The 20,051-nt window shown below is 50.0% G+C and overlaps 1 protein-coding gene across 1 annotated transcript in view; it reads left to right on the top strand.

The window, feature by feature from the left end:
- Positions 1–6,842: 6,842 nt before the first annotated feature.
- Positions 6,843–20,051, top strand: part of LOC144935401 (uncharacterized) — a 32,485-nt gene continuing 19,276 nt past the window's right edge. The window contains exons 1-3 of the mRNA XM_078861994.1: positions 6,843–7,162; positions 17,659–17,706; positions 19,104–19,222. Coding sequence (XP_078718120.1) covers positions 6,953–7,162; positions 17,659–17,706; positions 19,104–19,222 — 377 coding nt within the window. The 5' untranslated portion in view covers positions 6,843–6,952. The remainder of the gene's footprint in view (positions 7,163–17,658; positions 17,707–19,103; positions 19,223–20,051) is intronic.

Raw genomic sequence — 20,051 nt, 5'->3', positions numbered from 1 at the left:
AACTAACAAGACAGACAATACAGACGAGACATAACTAACGAGACAGACAATACAGAGGAGATGGAACTAACAAGAAAGACAATACAACCTGGACAGAACTAAGGAGACAGACAAAAAAATCCGGAAATAACTGTAGTGTCATAGATGATGGCCCTATAGTGTAGCGACAGTACCGAATGAGTGGTACTGTATGTGTGGAGCCTCTCCCTGGCACCTGAGTGAGAAGACCACGGAACAGGTCGGGTGAGGTCATGACAGTCTGGGTGAACCCAAGGGGGCACGTGACCGGATGAGGTGGTAACGGGGACCAGGGAGGTGAGAGGAACACGTGATGTGGGTCCTGAGTCGTCGAGAAGGATATGGAAAAGGGGCGTGGCCAAGGGCGGGGCATGGCCACGCCGCAGAAGATAAAAGCAAATCTTGCGGGGATCGTGGTTGTTCATCTCTGGGAAGAAATCCTCCGTCTTCGTGGGTCTTCAGTTTCCGGTCTTTGCGCACGTGGACCAGGCAGCGTGTTGGCTGTCTTGGTCCGATTTAGTAGTTGTCCCATCCAGCATGTAAATAGTCATCCCTCCAAGTGTATATAGTTACTAATGGTCGTCACCACCCTTAGTCGTTATCCCGGTAAGTAGGAGTTACCAGTGGAGTTAGTTAATAAAACGTGTTGCCTATAAGATCTAGTGTGCACCTCAATTGAACCCACTACATCTGTATTGTCCGTCTCGTTAGTTCTATCTCGTTTGTATTGTCTGTCTGGCTTCTTGCTGGAAACTCGGTTAACGTAACACGATATACGACTGTGAGAGCGAGGGAGAAAGAAAGGGAGGCGGCATAGGGGTGGAGAGGAAGGGAGGCAGGGAGGAAAGGAAGGAGGGAAAGGAAGGGAGGGGGAGGGGTGATGCAAAGAAGAAGGGAGAGCGAATGAGATGGAGGGAGAGGTGAGTGGGAGGGAGAGCGAATGGGAGGGAGAGTGGGAACGAAAAGGGAGGAAGCGAGAGGGGAGGAAGGCGGGAGGAGAAAGAGGTTGGGGGAGGGGAGAGAGCACAGAGGGAGGGAACTGGGATTGGAAAGAGATGGAGGAGACGGGGTGACTGACGGGGGTAGATGGAGCAGATAAGAGCGGTGATGAGAGAAGAAGGGTGAGGAGAGATTAAGAGGCAGGGGAGGGGGAGTGGGGGAGGGGAGGAGGAGGGAGGATGTTGGACTGAAGCCAAGGTGAAGGCGGTTCTGTAATTGATGTACCTCCAAACTCTACATCCACAGTGCACAGACAACATACACACTACATGCATGAAACATGCATACTACATACATACAACATGAATACTACATACATACAACATATGCACTATGGTACAACACAGCATCCAACACAATGTGCATACTACACACATGCAACATACACGCTACATACATCACACGTGCTTATTACATATAACATGCACACTGCATACATATAGCACACAACATGCATACTACATGCGTATAACCTCCACACTAACATGCATACAACATGCATACTACATGCACACTACATTCATAGCAAACACAATATACATACTACATACAACACACACAACAAGCATACTACATACACATTGCATACATGTTACATGCACAACGCAAACACTACATACACCAAACAGACTACATATACACATAGTAAGTACACACTACATGAATATAACATGCATACACATATATGGCATACAAACATCATACACACAAAGTAAATCAATGCAACATACACAGACCATACACAGTACATACATAGACAGTACACATATACTGTACTTATTTCATACACGAGGATAAAGATATCCCGCACCAGGTACTAATTTAAGGCTAAGTCGACATAGAAGACGCCCAAGACCCGGGTTCAGATATGCGCCATTAGGTGTTGGTGGCCGTAAGCGGGAGCTGAACTGGGGTCGTTGGGTTCGTAGCGCAACGCGCTAACCACTGCGTCACCGCTCCCCACACTCTCGAGGCTGCACGTTTCGGCACCCGCAATCAAGGATTAGGGATCCAGAATCCATATTTCAAAATCAGGATCTAGATCCCCACTCCAGAATCCATACTTTTGACGACACGACCGACTACTTAGCCTTCAGACGAATCTATCTCGGCGGCTCCAGGATCCGCGCTCCAGGATCCGCGCTCCAGTCTCCAGGCTCCGCATATCGAAACTCCAGTGCGGGTTTCTCTCGCTGCTTGCATACGGTTGTGGATGAGGAGAGGAGGGAGATGAGAGCGGGGCGGCGGAAGGAGGAGGAGGAGGCCATGCGTGGAGGAAGAGGAGGAGACAAATGATGAGGCTGTCACTCTCACTCCAACTTTCAGCTGTAGTCTATTGGCAGTTTACAATGAAGATGAGGATTCATTTACCATTCTGGGCTGTGTTGACATTCATAACAATCTGAACTGTCTCGATATGGCGCACTGATGATTCCTAACAATTGCGCGGATTAGGGAACACTCTGGGATATGTTTGGCAGTACAGTATTTAGCGTGGATAACTGATGAACCCCAATGAATATGAGGACCCATATAATATCACGTCTAGGTGACCAAATCACCTCGAAATGCGTCCGATCTCCAGGTCCCTCGAGAGCTGAGCAAGGTGGAGACCTGGATCGTGTTCGGAAGAGTGACCATCACCAGGCTGCTACATGGCTACGTGGCGGGCCAGCAGAGTGCAGCGCAATTAAGTGGTGGTGTACCTGTACTATGGTCATCGTGCTCACCGCCCCGCGTTGACCAGCGTGGCGAGGTATGGCTATATAGCCCCCACGGCATTGACAAAAGGGGTTGTCTATTTAAACGATACCGTTAGCTCAGCGGGCTGCCGACTTCGACTCAATGATGATCCCTAATCAGTCCCTCCAGAAAAACGCGATTATGCGATCGCAAGATTTCATGCAAAATCAGCCAAAGTCCGCATATTTATGCGGGGGGCGCGTTTTTTCAAATACGCCGCACTTTCGCCGCATAAATTGCAGATTTCCGCGCGCAAAATATGCGGGCTTGCATGATTTCATAATCCCCGCATTTTCGTTGCAAAAAGTCACATATATCTTAGCAGAAAGTTGAAAAATGTTGCGTTTACTTCACACAAGCGCAGCCATTTCCCCTGTTGCCATGGGAACGTTATGAAGTGACGTCACTCATTACGCGACATCATTGAAAAGCTGCAAACCCCGCGATGCCAATGAAGCCATGATGAAGCCCGCAAATCTTTCTCATTTGCCAACAAACATAAGCGCAAAAGACCGCACAAAGCAGTTCCCCAGTGTGTTACATGACAGTGGGGGCAAATTATTTTGCATAGCTACCTCTGTAAAACAGGAAGCACACATTTTATTTTTTAATATTTTATTTATTCATTTTTACAGAAGTTGTAGCATATTCATTTTGTAAAGCTACAGAACTTGTTCGACTCAATGTTTTGTAAGTTTGAGCCATCTGTTTGTTAAGGTCTGAAATAGAACAAGATGAGAACTTAAATATTCCCAGCACTTTCTGTGATGTAGTATGCTTGCTTATCATAGGAAGTAATAAGAAATGACTCTTTACATTAAAGTAGTAGCCTAGTGAATAGGGTGTTGGGGGAATCACTTTTTTTTCTCTTTTTCATCAAACCGCAGTTTTTGCAAGTTCCCGCAATTTTTGCAAGTTCCCGCAATTTAATCGCATAAAATTGCATAAATATCCCGCATATTCCATCGCATTTTTTAAGAAAACGTGCCGCATAATCAACGATTTTTGCCCGCAACAATCATCAAAAAACTCCGCGTTTTTCTGGAGGGACTGCCTAATGCAGTGGAACACGCAGCTTTGCCTCACACGCCAAACCAAGGCCGTTGCGCCCACTCTTCAGACGCGGTGGCCAGGGAGATGACAGCAACCGGTCCTCGGCCTCCCTTAGGTCGACTCAGCCTCAAATGAGTACCTGGTCCGGTGTGTAAAAAGATCGCCACTGGGGAGACAAAGGTGGTCGGGCGTGGTGCTGGCGACCCAGCCCCTCGTGTGCCGTGTCGGCCTTCAGCTGCTCGATAACAGCACTTGCCCCTACAGTCTGTTAAGGCTATGCAGGGGATATTTGGCTTTGTGTGTGTGTGTTCGTGGCGTTGGTGGCGCAGTGGTTAGCGCTTTGCGCTGCAAATCTGTTTATCGATTATATGGACCGAGCACTATTTATATACTTAGGGGGCGTCCAAAAATGACGTCACGCGATTTTTGACGATTTTTGACCCCCCCCCCTTCGTCACACGGCGTCACAAAAAGTCAGACCCCCCCTCAAATATGACGTCACAAAGCTCTGCACCCCCCCCCCCCCCAAAATTAAACATGCTTCAAATCGCTTTAAACTATTGTGATGTGACGTCACATTTCTCAACCCCCCCCCCCCCCTCGTCACACCTCGTCACAAATGTCTGCCCCCCCCCCCCCCCTAAGTGCTTGACGTCATTTATGGACGGCCCCTTATGGACATATTACTGTTATAGACTGTATGGGCCGAGTACCATTATAGACTGTACGGACCGGGTACTGTCCTGTCTATATATTGTATGGATCGATTATTGTAAACTCTATAGACCGAGCACTGATTATAGACTGTATGGGCTGAGTGCCGTGTATAGACTGTATGAACCGAGAGCTATTTATAGACTGACTTTACAGAGGGAGGACGATTGACATGGTCTATTCACTGGCAAAGTATAATCTGTATAGACTGGGTACTGTAATTTACAGAGTACTGTTTATATACTGTATTGACTGCGTAGGCTGTAAAGATTGCGTACTGTTATCTACTGTACTGACAAAGTAGTTTTATAGATTCGTATTGACTTAGTAGTATTTACTGAGCACTGCCTGCCTGAATTGCCTGCTGATGAGACACTTAATGTCGAAACCGGTCTAGTTTTCCATTAGACAAATGCCCAATGAATGAATTTGAATGAACAAATGCTGCGGAAATGACGCACTTCGCAGAAGGTCTTGTTTCTGATGGGATGTGTTTAAAAAAATACTTCAGTATGTTTTAGGGGGGGGGGGCGGATCAAGGGCAGGAGGGCGGAAAATCGTCAGCTTCGTCACATTTCCATTTAAAGAGACGCGTGGACGTTGCTAGGCAACCGCGCTTCCCTTTAAAACCCCGTCGTCACTGTGACGTCATCTCCAGCTGGAGCAGTGGAATGGGCGAGTCCATTAGCGCAGCCGACGGGAGGGCGAAACCAAAAACACTTTGCCATGATAACATAAATACTGAAATATTTTAAACAGTTTTTTTTTTATATAAACATTAGTATAGATGTATCAGTTAAGAAGAAAATATTAGTACTTTCATTAAAGGATTCATTTGAGTAATTGTAAATGGCAGTCAATATTTACCCCCATTTTTCTTAACCGAGTGGTACGACTCGGGGCATCGTGGCAACAGGTCCCTCTCGGAGTTCATGGTGACGTCCGCACTTATTTATACTCAAATTTACCTCGATTGACGTCATCGAATGACGTCATCGCCTGATGTGCTTCAATTACCGCAAAGAAAAGCAGCCAATCTGTCTCCTTCAAACATCTGCCAATCCAAATAAAACAAAAGTAATTTTCACATACACCGGATTCTCTGAGTGAATAATTAAAATATTACAGTATTGGTTTAACACAAGTAAAAAAAAACTCTGAAGCGGCTTCGACCATTCATCACCGCATCATTTAGAGAGAAAAACAATTACAACACATTAGTCAATAAACAACACCGTGTGTGTGGTCTTAAAAGGGGAAATATATATAATAGGCGACGTTTAGGGCAATGACCCTTATTCATAGCACATCAGCTGTTATTATGTTGAGTTATTTTAGTTTAATGTTGTTTGTGCACCAGCACCGCTAACGTTCTGCAGCGCAGTCCCATGACACGCCCTGTTGTGACGTCATCCGGAAGCATTCGTTGGCATGACGCAATTTTCACGCAGTGTAACGACACATCAAAGCGTTGACGTGACGTCACGAACTTCAATTCCGTTGATTTTGACGCCATCCAGCGTTCGGATTTGCACGGCGTTTTGCGGATTGACATGATGCCTTCCAGCGGTCGACGGCATTACGCCTATACTCTTTGGTTCTTTCGGTAAAGTCACGAAAGCTTCAAATCAAGATTGGCACTCCGCCTTTTAGCACAAAATTCCCATACGTCATTCGTTACTTTTACCAAGATGACTGCCGTGACGTCATTTCCGATCTCTATGGGATTCTGTGAAGGCACGTCGCTGCTGGGGGGGGATGACGCAATTAACTTAAGACTTTGCTAGTGACGTCATATATATCGGTGGGGCGGAGCTGGGGGGGCTTATGTGTGAATGACGAACGTCAACCGACGAGACGAGTGACGTCATGTAATAAAATCTGGCTTACGTCATCTTCCCCATCACTTCGTGTGAGTGAGGAATTGGGAGAGTGATGCAAGGTGAGCGAGGCGAGTGACGTCATGTAATAAATTCTGGCTTACGTTATCTTCCCCATCACTTCATGTGAGTGAGTGATGGATTGCGAAAGAGAAAAGTAGTGAGTGAGGCGAGTGACGTCATGTAATAAACTCTAGCCTACGTCATCATCGTTATCATTTCGTGTGAGTGAGGAATTGGGAGAGTGAGGCAAGGTGAGCGAGGCGAGTGACGTCATGTAATAAACTCTGGCCTACGTCATCTTCCCCATCACTTCATGTGAGTGAGTGATGGATTGCGAAAGAGGGAAGTAGTGAGTGAGGCGAGTGACGTCATGTAATTCAGCCGTGACAACGTCATCTGCTCCATCACTCCCCTCTCCGTGCGAGGGGTGGGGGTCCGCAGAGGGCAGTGCGAGTGGAGTGAGGTGAGCGAGTGGTGAGTGGAGCGGTCGCGTCACCGCGGACGATCAGCAACAACAACGACGACGAGGGACGAGGGGGACGATGGCGGCGCCGCGCAGGGCCAAGCAGCAGGGGAACGAGACGGCGGTGGCCGAGGACGAGTGGACGACGCGGCACGGGGGGGGTGCCGCTTTGCTCCCGGGCGCAAGGGGGGCCCTGCGTCCCGTGGGCCCTGGCTCCAGGCGCTCCGTGCTGCTCGTCAAACTCACGGACTCGGCGCTGCGGGCCCTGGAGACGCCGCCCGGACAGCGGGTGAGTGAGTGAGTGAGTGGCGGGGGAGGAGAAGCGACTCGCTTGGAAGTTGTGTGTGTGTGTGAACCTAGCCTGGCACAAGGCGCTCTGGTGGTGACGTCGTCGTGTTAGTGGCGAACGGTGGCTGCTGTTGTTGTTGGGTACGTGTGTTGTATTGTAGAGGTGCACTTAGCCTGGCACAAGTCGCTCTGGTGACGTCACCGTCGCGGAGGTGAATGTCGGCTGTTGTTGTGGATTGGGGTGTTGACTGTGTCTGTGGGCGAGGGTGTTGTATCCGTGTGTGTTGTATCCGTGTGTGTGTGTTGTATCCGTGTGTGTGTAGATGTGTAGTGTGTGTGGCGGAGAGCGGTTGTTTGATTGCGGCTACGGAAGCGCACCTAGCCTGGCACAAGCGCGTCACCGTTACGTAATGGCGAGTGCTGTTGTGGATTGTGGATTGATTGAGTGTCTGGCTGTATGTGTGAATGTCTTTGTATGCGTCTTTGTCGTCTCGATGTGCCACCAAGCCTGGTACAAACTCCCTTGCGTCGTCGCGGTCATGGAGAGTAGTGAGGAATGGCGGCTGTTGAGGAGGGTTGGAGTGTCTCTGTGTGAGTGTGCGTGTGTGAGTGTGCGTGTCCGTGTGTCTGTCCGTGTGTGAGTGTGTGTCTGTCCGTGTGTGTGAGTGTATGTCTGTCCGTGTGTCTGTGTGTCTGTCCGTGTGTGTGAGTGTGTGTCTGTCCGTGTGTGTGAGTGTGTGTCTGTCCGTGTGTGTGAGTGTATGTCTGTCCGTGTGTCTGTGTGTCTGTCCGTGTGTGTGAGTGTGTGTCTGTCCGTGTGTGTTGTTGTGTGTGTGTCTGTCCGTGTGTGTGAGAGTGTGTCTGTGTGAATGTGTCTGTTCGTGTGTGTCTGTGTGTCTGTCCGTGTGTGTGTGTGTTTGTGTGTGTGTCCGTGTGTGTGTGTCTGTTCGCTCGTGTGTGTCCGTGTGTCTTCGTGTGTGTCCGTGTGTGCGTGTCCGTGTGTGTCTGTGTCGGTGAGTGTCTGTGTGTGTGAGATTGTGTCTGTGCTAGGGACCTCCCCTTGGTCTACTCGGAAAAGGGCTGTTAGCGAGCACCTATGAAGGGCAGTACGACAGTGGCCAATACTGTACCACACCCGGCCGTCTTTGTCTCCCCAGTGCTGTGTAAACATCACCACTAGGGAGATAAAGGCGGTCGGGTGTGGCCACTGCCGTACTGCCCTTAATAGGTGCTCGCTATAACAGCACTTGCCCTGACAGTCTGTTGAGGCTATACGGGGGATGTTTTATTCGTGTTAAACAGTTTTTGTGTGTACGTAAGTGTGCGTATGTGGTGTTTTTGTGGGTCTATGTGTGTGTGTACTCTCTGTGTGTGCTCTCTGTGTGTGCTCTAAAGGGGGAGCGGTCGTGTAGGGGTTAGGGTGCTGCGCTGACTGACTGCCAACACCAGTGACGATTTTATGAACCGGTCCTGGGCCTCCCCTAGGTCGACTCAGCCTCAAATGAGTATCTAGTGCGCGTGTGTCAATATCCTCACTGGGGAGACAAAGGCGGCCGGGCGTGGTGTTGGCCACCCATCCCCTCGTGTGCCGTGCCGACCTAAATAGGTGCCGCTCGCTAACAGCACTTGCCCCTTTGTACTCTGTAAGTGCACCTAGACTGGTACAAATTCTGTGGTGACGTCACCGTGACTTCGTCGCGAATGGCGGATGTTGTGGGTTGGTTTAATGTGTACGGTAGGCTTTGTCTGGGTGAGTTTGTGTTGTATGTATGTCTGCATGTTTGAGTGAGTTTGTGTTGTATGTATGTCTGCATGTCTGAGTGAGTTTGTGTTGTATGTATGTCTGCATGTTTGAGTGAGTTTGTGTTGTATGTATGTCTACATGTTTGAGTGTCTGTGTTAGTGTGTTATCTCCCTTACTGTATGACTGTGTCTTTGTGTGTACAGGATCTTATGTACGTATCCATCTGTGTGTCTGATAATAATGCGTCTTACTGCACTTTAGCCTGACTGTTCACATGTTTATTCTTACTGTGTAGACTTGTCTATTCTGTTTATATATTTTTTCATGTCTATGACTTTTATAATTGTGTGTCCGTGTGTGCCAATGTGTTCCTGGTCTTCCTGTCTCGGTGTTACTCTGCGTCTCTCTGGGCTGCCCGCGTGTTTGCGCATCTCTTCTGCCCCGAGATTCAGTCAACCAAATTATAGAAGGACGTCTTTTTGTATCTTCAGACGACCTCGACTCGAATAACCATCTGCATATCCTAATCGGCTCAAGCCTCGCGTAAATCACGTGACCTCTGTGTGTCCCTCGCCCAGTCTGAATCCCTCCCCTCTTCCCCACCCCCTGTGAAAACAGACGCCGCTCCGACTAGTGCCAATTGTGCGCGATAATTTAACTTCTGGGGACGCAACACAAAATTCAAACAGCCCTTATGCTGCTGATGCTTGCCAAAGAATTATGTCGTGGGGGTATCACATTATTTGAGGTTTCGTAGAAAAGTAAAACAACTACTTTTAACGTCATTATCACTCGGCCACTGCGCTTAAGTGATGTCACGTGAACGGGCGTTTAATTTAAAAAGCGTCGGCAGTGATGTCACGGTGACGTCACTGGAGTGCCATCGTGACGCCTTCTACCGTAATGGAACCGTACCGCGTTGTTGGTGCGGCCCTTTGCGAAGAAAAAAAACGCAGAACAAAAACCCCGCAAAGTTCTCTCCCAGAAGCGCGGAGAGAGAGATGGGTCTCAAAATAGCATCGAGAGACAAACATTAGGAGCACACGCTGATCGGAGAACACGCAGGTTCGTGACGTCCAAACGATTGAGAAGAGTGGAGCTTGGGCAGGACACGGCACAGCGGGGGGGGGGGGGCGATCACTCGGAATGGACCAATCGATCAGGGCTGACGATGATTGGTTTAAAATAGGATGAAACATTCGACACAAGAATACACCATCTGGCCGGACGTATAAAATACAATCCTGCAATGTGGAACCTTTGTACCCGTACACTGTAGCCACGATCGTAGTAGTCGTGTCGTGAAGTGTGTGTGTGTGATTCCGTCGGGGAGCGGGAGTGTAGTGGTTATCGCGCTGCGCTACGAACCCGACGACCCGAGTTCGATTCCCGCTCATGGCCAACACCGGTGACGATCATGTGAACTGGTCCTGATCTTCCCCGAGGTCGACTCAGTTTTGGGTGGTGTGTAAACATCACCACTGGGGAGATAAAGGTGGCCGGGCGTGGTGCTGGCCACCCACCCCCTCGTGTGCCACAGTGCCGGCCTTCATAAGCGCTCTCTCGCAGCACTTGCCCCAGCAGTCTGTTAAAGGCTATTCAGGGGGATCTTTGTATTTGTGTCCGTCGGTCCGTTGTTAACGCATTAATAGCCGAGGTTGAGCCTCTGTGTGTGTGTGTACGGCCGGTCACCTTCCTGTGTACGTGACCGCAGCGGTGAGATAGCTGCCAAAAGCGATCCCCCTGAAAACCCTTCTCTTACATTTCCACATTTCTGCTGAGTGTGCGTTTACCACACGCGCACGCGTGTGTGTACGCACGCGTGCGCGTGTGTGTACGTGCGCGCGTGTGCGAGCGTGCGCACACGCGCGCCTGTGGCGGTGTAACGCAACAAGTGACATCACTCTCGAGCGTTGGGAAAATTCGCAGCCAACCGAACAGAAACCGCAATACTATTTGCATCGCCTTATCTCTCGTCCCCCGCTCGTTTTAGATCATTTTGAAAGCCACTTAAATGGCCTTCGAATCGCGGCGGCGTTGGCGTAAAAACTGACGGTCAGATGAATTCACGATAAATTGCTGCTTGCTCTGCCTAATTGCTGCAATTGGTGATGCGGGTGGACACGTCGAATGAGCGATGATCCAGCTCCAGTTAAGAAAAGAGACCTGGGTTTAGCGCGCGTGTGTGGTTGTAATACTCTGTCTCATCACGGTGACGAGAAGGGTGTTTAAGACTTAAACTGTCGTTTAGGGGGAGAGAGTATGGGTAGGAATACCTCCCACCCCACATCAACCCATTGGCACTGTGGTTTAAATTCTATTTTACCAGGTTAGGCCCACCGTGCTGTATAGCTATGTTTCAGAAGCGAATGACACAGCTCAACGAAGTGGCTTATCACGTGGAAATGTATCGCAGCCAAATACTCTGAAATGCGTGATGTTGATTCTAAATGTGGATGGAAAACCAGAGGACTTGGAGACAAATCCATGCACCCATGGGGAGAGAGAGAGAGAGGGACACCAACTCCAAATGTACAGCAGCAGGCGTCAGGATCGAAACCACGACCTCCTGAATACCAGGCGAGGCAGTTAACATGCAACCCGGTGAGCCAAATTCGATTGCCATTAGTGGCGAATGATTCCTGCAACAGTCCTGGGTGCCCTCCTGCTTTACCAGCCCGCACCCAGCCGATGAAGTATGGTCAAATGGCGGCGGTGGGAGGTCTCGCTTTAAACGTCGTTCCTTCTGCCAGCGGTGGCGCGTGAGCAATACGTTGCAGGGCTGCACCTTTACCTTGACTTCTCTTTCCTGCTGACGTTTTGAAAGACACTTTGTTCTCATCGTCAGCGGCATCACCCTGACGCTCTTATTAGATGATGCTTACCGTCCCGTCCCTAAAGTGTTCAGAAAAGTCAGCGGAGTGCTTGGGCAGGGCACACGTCACGGCTAGAAGGGGGACGATGGCAGATGGTCGAGAATAGTTTAGGGGAGAGTGGCAGCCAGGGAGAGGACATCCACCATCGCGGAGGAGATGGAGCGATGAGGTCAATTCGTGCATTGGTGATGTTCAGTGGCGGCTCGGAAGCCTTCATCCAGCAGTGGATTGATCGCGGCTGATGGTGACGATGACGATGATGATGGTGAACATTCCCCATCCGGAGATGTCGGTGAATTGTCACGACGCTTCGCGAATTCATCCAAAATTGCACTCTCCAACAGTGGAATCGATCCGGTGTGGTTTCTGCTGTCGTCGTCGACATAGCGGTGAACGGCAAATCGCGTCCGCGAGCGATAACGTCGACGGCCGTCGCAACTCCGCAAATTGAAAAGCATCAATTGCTACGCACGCGACGCCTTGCGTCGTGAAGCTAAGGGTGGGGGGGACTGCTTTATTCGTCAAGCTAAAATCCCATGCAATTGTGCCCGCCCCCCAGGGGAAAGTTGAGGAATTCGACGAGTCTCTCAGAATAGAATAAAATATCCATCCTGTGTCTGCCTGCAGCTGTTGGGGCTGGGGGTGGGGGGGGTGCTTTCACAGGATGGCTATAACTGTCAATCTCTGACACAGCACCAGCACCCCCCTCGAGCCACTGACACAGCAGCACCACCACCTCTGGTCTCTGACACAGCACCACTACCGCCTCTGGTCTCTGACACAGCACCACCACCACCTCTGGTCTCTGGCACAGCACCACCACCACTGGTCTCTGACACAGCACCACTACCGCCTCTGGTCTCTGACACAGCACCACCACCTCTGGTCTCTGACACAGCACCACCTCTGGTCTCTGACACAGCACCACCTCTGGTCTGTGACACAGCACCACTACCGCCTCTGGTCTCTGACACAGCACCACCACCTCTGGTCTCTGACACAGCAGCACCACCACCTCTGGTCTCTGACACAGCACCACCACCACTGGTCTCTGACACAGCACCACCACCTCTGGTCTCTGACACAGCACCACCACCTCTGGTCTCTGACACAGCACCACCACCTCTGGTCTCTGACACAGCAGCACCACCACCTCTGGTCTCTGACACAGCACCACCACCTCTGGTCTCTGACACAGCACCACCACCTCTGATCTCTGACACAGCACCACCACCTCTGGTCTCTGACACAGCACCACCACCACCTCTGGTATTGCGACCTCTTCATCGCCTGTAACGCCTCATTGTCACCTCGTCTGTGGGCTCTGACACAGCCTTGACACTTTCTCTGTTGTGCCGCAGTGAATGAATGAATGCGTGCTTCTGCACCTGTGATGTCTGCAAGGGTTCTTTACAGTCGAACCTTACACATCGCGGGGGGTTAGGGGGGCAGGCCCCCCCCCACGGTCTGGAAAATCGACGTGAAATGTTTTGGTCCCCTTGGCGAGCGAAGCGAGCACCTCCAGTTACTAAACTTTTTAAGTTGTCTCTACATTTGCAGCCTTTGCTTTAAATTTTTACGAAATTTAACTTCCAAAAAATTGTTTATATTTATGGTATTAAATATAAAATACATTAATATTATACAATAATGTACTTTATGCATTTCTGAGTTACTCAACTTTTCGCGTGTCGTCTGATGGCCTTCGCAAAACTCCCAAAAACTCCCAAAATATTCCCATTTAATTTCTTCTGCCGACCTCGCGACATATCGAAACTGCGATGGGGAAAGTGGCGATGATGCACAAGGGTCGACTGTATTTGTTTTAGACTGTTGCTGAGCACAGGCCCAAAGGCCCAAAAACATCAAACGGCTACTAGCAAACAGCACTGTCAAAGTTGTAATCGGTAATAATTTGGGGAATTTGCACGGTGATTGCAATGTCTTTGGTGGGGGGGGGGAAGAGACGATGGGGAGGGGGGGGAGGATTTCCACAGTGGAGCAGTGGCGAGGGACGAAGCAGAAAGAGAGAAGTGTTGTGCCCTGTAGTGTGGCTCGTGACTGGGTCGGTGGGCGAGTTGGTGACTGAGTTGGTGAGTCAGTGGGTTGGTGACTGAGTTTGTGAGTCAGTGGGTTGGTGAGTGAGTTGGTGAGTCAGTGGGTTGGTGACTGAGTTGGTGAGTCAGTGGGTTGGTGACTGAGTTGGTGAGTCAGTGGGTTGGTGACTGAGTTGGTGAGTCAGTGGGTTGGTGACTGTGTTGGTGACTGAGTTGGTGAGTCAGTGGGTTGGTGACTGAGTTGGTTGGTGACTGAGTTGGTGAGTCAGTGGGTTGGTGACTGAGTTGGGGAGTCAGTGGGTTGGTGACTGAGTTGGTGAGTCAGTGGGTTGGTGACTGAGTTGGTGAGTCAGTGTGTTGGTGACTGAGTTGGTGAGTCAGTGGGTTGGTGACTGAGTTGGTGAGTCAGTGGGTTGGTGACTGAGTTGGTGAGTCAGTGGGTTGGTGACTGAGTTGGTGAGTCAGTGGGTTGGTGACTGAGTTGGTGAGTCAGTGGGTTGGTGAATGAGTTGGTGAGTCAGTGGGTTGGTGACTGAGTTGGTGAGTCAGTGGGTTGGTGAATGAGTTGGTGAGTCAGTGGGTGTATGAGCGGGAGAGTGAGTAGGTTCTGGTGAGTGGGCGCGCGAGTGAGAGAGTGTGCGATTATGCGGGCGGGTGTGCTGCTGTGACATGCAGTCGTGGTGGTTGAACAGTGTGGATGAGATGAGTGACAAAAGGAGAATCGACTACTGATTAGAATTATCGCCTGGGCTTCCAATGGGCATAATTTATGGAGTCACGGGGGGGAGGTGGGGGGCATGACTCATTGTGCGGCTAACGAGCTGTCGGTAATGGGTTGACTGGCCAATAATTATATTTTTTCTGAGCTTGACACGCCACCTGTACAGTAATGCTCGTATTCGTCAGCCAGTTAGCCCACTGCGTTGTGTATAGAGGCCCTAATTACTTGTCATTTAATCAATTAACATATATGACTAAGCTGCCGCTGCGACGTTAATCGTTAGCAGCGCACCGGACTTGCAATCCAGAGGTCGCAGGTCCGAGACGACCTCCAGGCGCGGCAGTTGTCACAACGGGGCAAGTTTCCCAAATCCTTTCCCTCCCCCCACAACGCCCTCCGCCTCTGTCCACCCAACAGCACGAATGGGTTCACCGCAGTTTGGCTGTGATTGCCCGTGGTGGGGTAAAGTGTGGGTACTGCCAACTTCTTACAGCACGTCCGGTCAATGTGGCAGAGTTAGCTCAACTATTTTAACTTTATTTTTACCAGGTAATGCCCACTGAGCTGCATAGCTTTATTCAGGAGTGACCTGGCCACAAATGATACCTCAACAAAGTGGCTTATCATCTGGACATTTATAGCAGCCAAATACTCTAAAGGCGTGATGTTGATTCTAAATGTGAAGGGAAAAACCGGAGGACCCGGAGAAAAGTCCACGTGACCACGGGGAGATAGAGAGACACGCAAACTCCAAAGATACAGGCGTCCGGGTCGGGATCTAACCCACGACCTCCTGAATACCAAGCGAGGCATTTAGCATCTCAGAGCCACTGTCAAACCCCAAGTTAAGTCCAAAGCACCCCTCTTTTTTGGGTTCGCTCGAGCGTAGAGGCGCCATCCGGCATCAGCTGACGCGAGCGGTTTCGGGGACTGCGCCCAGCGCAGCTGCCTCCATCTGCACCCTGTGACGTGGGCCCGTGGACCTTGGCCACGCGGCCTCGGGGAAACACAGACTCGGCACTTTTATAGGAGGTAGAGAAAATCTCCCTCCCCACGCTGTAAAGCTAGCGCGCGCATTGCCAGCCACAAGCTCGGCGAGTTTCACTCTGCCCCCCCCCCCCTCTTCTTCTCTGTGCTCTGAAGTTGGGCTGTTGCCTGAAATGTTGGACCACTTTTTTCCTTTTTCTGAATAACGTTGCAGAGCAAAGGCTCAAAAAGATCCAAGGACCGTCACTAAATGGCTTTTTACAGTATTATCAAAGTTGTAAGAGATAATAGTTTTGAACACGTGTATTCTTGAGTTGAGGAAGGTTAATGTTGTGAGAGCTTTGGGAGGAAAGACGACGATGATGGGAGGAGGGAATTCCACAGTGGAGCATTGTGAGGGTAGAAGCAGAAAAATAGAAGTGTTGTGACCTGCACTGTGATGGGTGGGTGAGTGGCTCGGTGAGTGAGTGAGTGAATGAGTGAGTGATTGAGTGGGTGGGTGAGCATCTTATTGTGCTTGCAGTGTGGTGAGTGGCTTTGTGAGTGAGTGGGTGAGTGAGTGGGTGGGTGAGTGAGCGAGTAGGTAAGTCGGTGAGTAAGTGGGTGGGTGGGTGTGTTGTTTTGACCTGCACAGTGTGTTGGTAGCGGTATGAGCACAGAGTGGACGAGACTAAACAATCTGTCTGCTTGACCGAGTGTGCATGCAACAACCCTTTAATGTCAATTCACTGCTGAATGACGGCCTCCCCATCGCCATGCCATAGCCAGGTCGCTTCCTCAAAAGAGCTATACAGCTCAGTGGGCCTTACCTGGTAAAATAAAATATATAGTTTAATAGTAATAGACCAAATCAAGCGCGTCCGAGGTTATTTTGGTTGTGGGTGTTAAATCACCCGGCGGTTACATTTTTCTTCGGACTAAATTGAATTATTTTACATTTTCTGCATAAGCACCGTCCATCAAAATGCAGTGGACCACAATAACTGTCGTAACAAAACAAAACAAATACGCAAGGAAAAAATAACGTTTTTACATCGATCCTTGGTGTTGTTGTCATTCGATAAAAATTTGACAATTTCACGGATTGGCTCGCCAAAGCGAAGCCTTTTTGGCCGGGTGACCACGTCACGCCACCACGTTGATCGCCATCTCGTGGTGCGCCTCCACGACTCGATCTCCGCCGATTAAATCCGTTCCAAGGACGAGACGCACATCGGAAAGCATTTAACAAAATCCCACCGTGCATATTCATGGGGTTTTCTTCCCTGTGTTTGTGTATTGGCTGATGGAATTGGCTGACGGCATGGGAACAGCGTGCGTGTGCAAGAGTGCGTGTTTGCGCATCGCGCTCACGGCCACCACCAGTGAGGATTATCTGAACTGGTCCTGGGCCTCCCATAGGTCTAATCATCCTCAAATGAGTACCTTGTGCGATGTGTTAAACATTGCCATGAGGGAGACAAAGGCGGCGAGGCTTGGTTGTTGGCCACCCACCCCCTTCGTGTGCCGTGCCGGCCTACATAGGTATTCGCAGGCAGCACTTGCCCCAACAGTCTGTTAAGGCTATACGGGGGAGCTTGTCTTTGTTTGCACATCATCTTGGTGATGAACGCAGCTGTGGGTCAGTGGGGGGTGGGCAGAAACGTCTGTGATTAATTCGGCCTTCTCAAGTCAAGCGAGTTTTACGGTCTCAGGCCGGTATAATCGTGTTAAATTAGGCTTCTTAAATTGTCTTAATTCCACCTCCCGAGAATTTAAAATATCAGTTTGATGTTCGTCATGTGACGAACGTTGCTCTTGGTCGGCAGGGCAGGATGGGAAAGTGCTGCCCTCCGCTCTGTTGGATCAGAGGTCGCTCAGAAATAGCTCTATGATGTCCACTTCTGCCGGCCATTCTCTTAACAAGAAGGGGATCCGCCCTGCTGTGCACATTCCGAATAGATTCTTCGTCTTGTGATGCTGATAATCAGGACTGGAAAGACTAAACACAATTATTGAAAGGAATTTAAGTGAAGTTAATTAATCAATGAATAATGAATGTCCAAACACTACCCCCTCCCCCCCTGTGTCTGCTCCCTCCCAATCCCTCCTCTCCTCTTTTCTCCACCACAGGGAACCTCATCCCCACAGCCAAAGATCTGTCTGGGAGGAGACAAGGGGGTAAGGACCTCCATCACCACCTCCATCTCACATGGACGCCCCACTCAGCCGTTGGTGGCCGCCAGAACGTCGCTAAAAATAACAATCACCATAATTCAGAGTGCCTTGTCCATCTGTTTGCCTGCCCTGGAGTTTGTTTGACCATACTTCACCACACTGGTCATTGGGGGATGGTGGGGGGGGGGTTTTGGTCGTACGTATGTTGAACTTTTCTCGCACCGTACGTAGCCAACCATGCTAATCGCAGGTGTGGGGGAGGTACAACAAACTAAACACAAAAAACTATTCTAAAGAAATGATGATTCAATGTAGTGTATCGTAGTGGAGTGTATAGCGAGTGGTGTAGAGTAGTGTAGTTTATAGTGGCGTGTAAAGTAGTATGTGCGATGTTGAACTTATTTCGTACTGTACGTCGCCAACCGCGCTAATCAGAGGTGCGGGGGAAGGACAACAAACTAAACACAACAAGAAGCAGTTCTACAGAACTTAGTTTTCAGTCTAGATTTCAAAGTGCATGGCTCCAGTGGCTTCATAATGTTAACTCGTGGCACTGGATGAGAGTGTTCCCCCTCTCACACAAAGCCTTGGTTTTCTCCGGGTGCGCCAGTTTTCTCGCCACGTGCATAATGAACGCAATTCATCGTTATTTGACATCTAAAAAATAAAAACCTCAATGTGGCAGCAGCAGCACCAAGAGTCCTGTGACTCGGTGTGGCTCTCCTAGATAAATACATAACATACATCACAAAGGAGACCTGGGTGTGTGGGGGGTGGTTTGCTCACAGCTGTTAGACCTCCTAGGGGGGGTGGGGTGGAGGTGTTGGGTGTGTTTAGAGGGGGGTGGCCCGAGGGGTTGTGGTGGTGGTGATGATGACTACAACAACAACTAGAGATGCAAAACTATTTTGTTGCCAAACCAGTCCCACTGGAAACTTCTGCCTGGGCGGCCAGCAGGGGAGGAGGAGGGTAGACCTTCACTGCCAGCTGATTTGCACGGCACTCGCCCTATGACCAGGGTCGTTCGAGCCAAAGCCACGATGCGCTCTGGCATCACTAGCGGCCAACTGGTCCATGGTGTTAGTGCCAGCCGTGGTTATAAATATACTCGGCAGTGTGCTCATTGCTACCTGACCGCTGGGTTGGTGCCAATGGCGTAGCTCCCGAGTGCGCAAGCGGTACACTTGCACCGCGGGCGCCGAGGTACGGAGAAGAGGGGGGGTAGGGGGTGGTGGAAGGGGGGTTAACTTGGACTGGGGACCCCACTTCAAGCCATGCCAACCCCACTCCACCACCGCTCAGCAGGCACCACCCTGTGTGGTTGGCACCGACTCGATGGCACAGATGTCACCGGGCCGTGCCACCCCCCCCGGTTAAGAGTTTTTATGAATTTCCTGCAGTACATGAAGATCCCTGTGCCGCTGTCCGAAAGCCCCAGCGGCTTCCGCACCTTCTCCATCTACCGCTCGCGGGACGGCGCTCAGGGCAGCTTTGACTGTGTGCACCAGCACGTGGACCGGTGAGTCCCCGCCGGCCGCGCGCACGGAGGGGTGAGCTCGCAACCGAACCACTCTCGTTCGTAACTGCGGCTCGCCTCTTGGCTCTGCCTTGTGGGAATGTATGTATATGTATGTTGAACGTCTTTCGCACCGTACGTAGCCAACCGTGCTAATCGGAGGTGCGGGGGAAGGACAACAAACTAAACACAAAAAGTAGTTTACACCATTGGAACCTCATTTGCCAGTAAAAAATATGATAATTGGTTTTATTCCCTTTTATCTGGCAACAAAACTGACACCTTTATTACAAGGAGTCATGTTTGCATAGACCACAATACCTGCAGTCATAATGCAAACAAAAAAACATAACTCTGATAATGCGCACGTGCGCCTTTTGGCGTCATCTGGTCCAACACCATGTGAGACTAGGCTCTAAGGAAAGCTGTCTCGGGTGTGGACCAATCAACTTCAAGGACAGTGCATACATTATCAGAGTTATGTTTTTTTGTTTGCATTATGACCGCAGGTATTGTGGTCTATGCAAAAATGACTCCTTGTAAAAAAGGTGTCAGTTTTGTTGCCAGATAAAAGGGTAAAAAACCAATTATCACAAGAAGTATTTCTAAAGAAATTAGTTTTCAATCTAGATGATGATGTGAAAGTGCATTGCTCCAGTGGCTTCCTGAAATCGGAACGAAGAGCGTTTCAGACGGCTGCAGAAGCGCATCTAAACACGTGCGATGCGGTGACCACCGTCTGTGACGGCCAGCCAAAATCCGCTCCGAGGATGACCGGAGTTTGCGTGATGATGGCTTATGTTACTCGACGAGATCAGCAATGCATTGTGGT

Source organism: Lampetra fluviatilis, chromosome 13 (genome assembly GCF_964198595.1).
Source record: "Lampetra fluviatilis chromosome 13, kcLamFluv1.1, whole genome shotgun sequence".
Classification (NCBI taxonomy): Eukaryota; Metazoa; Chordata; class Hyperoartia; order Petromyzontiformes; family Petromyzontidae; genus Lampetra; species Lampetra fluviatilis.
The sequence above is the reverse complement of the archived record's forward strand: the minus strand, read 5'-3'. Positions and strand labels throughout refer to the sequence as shown.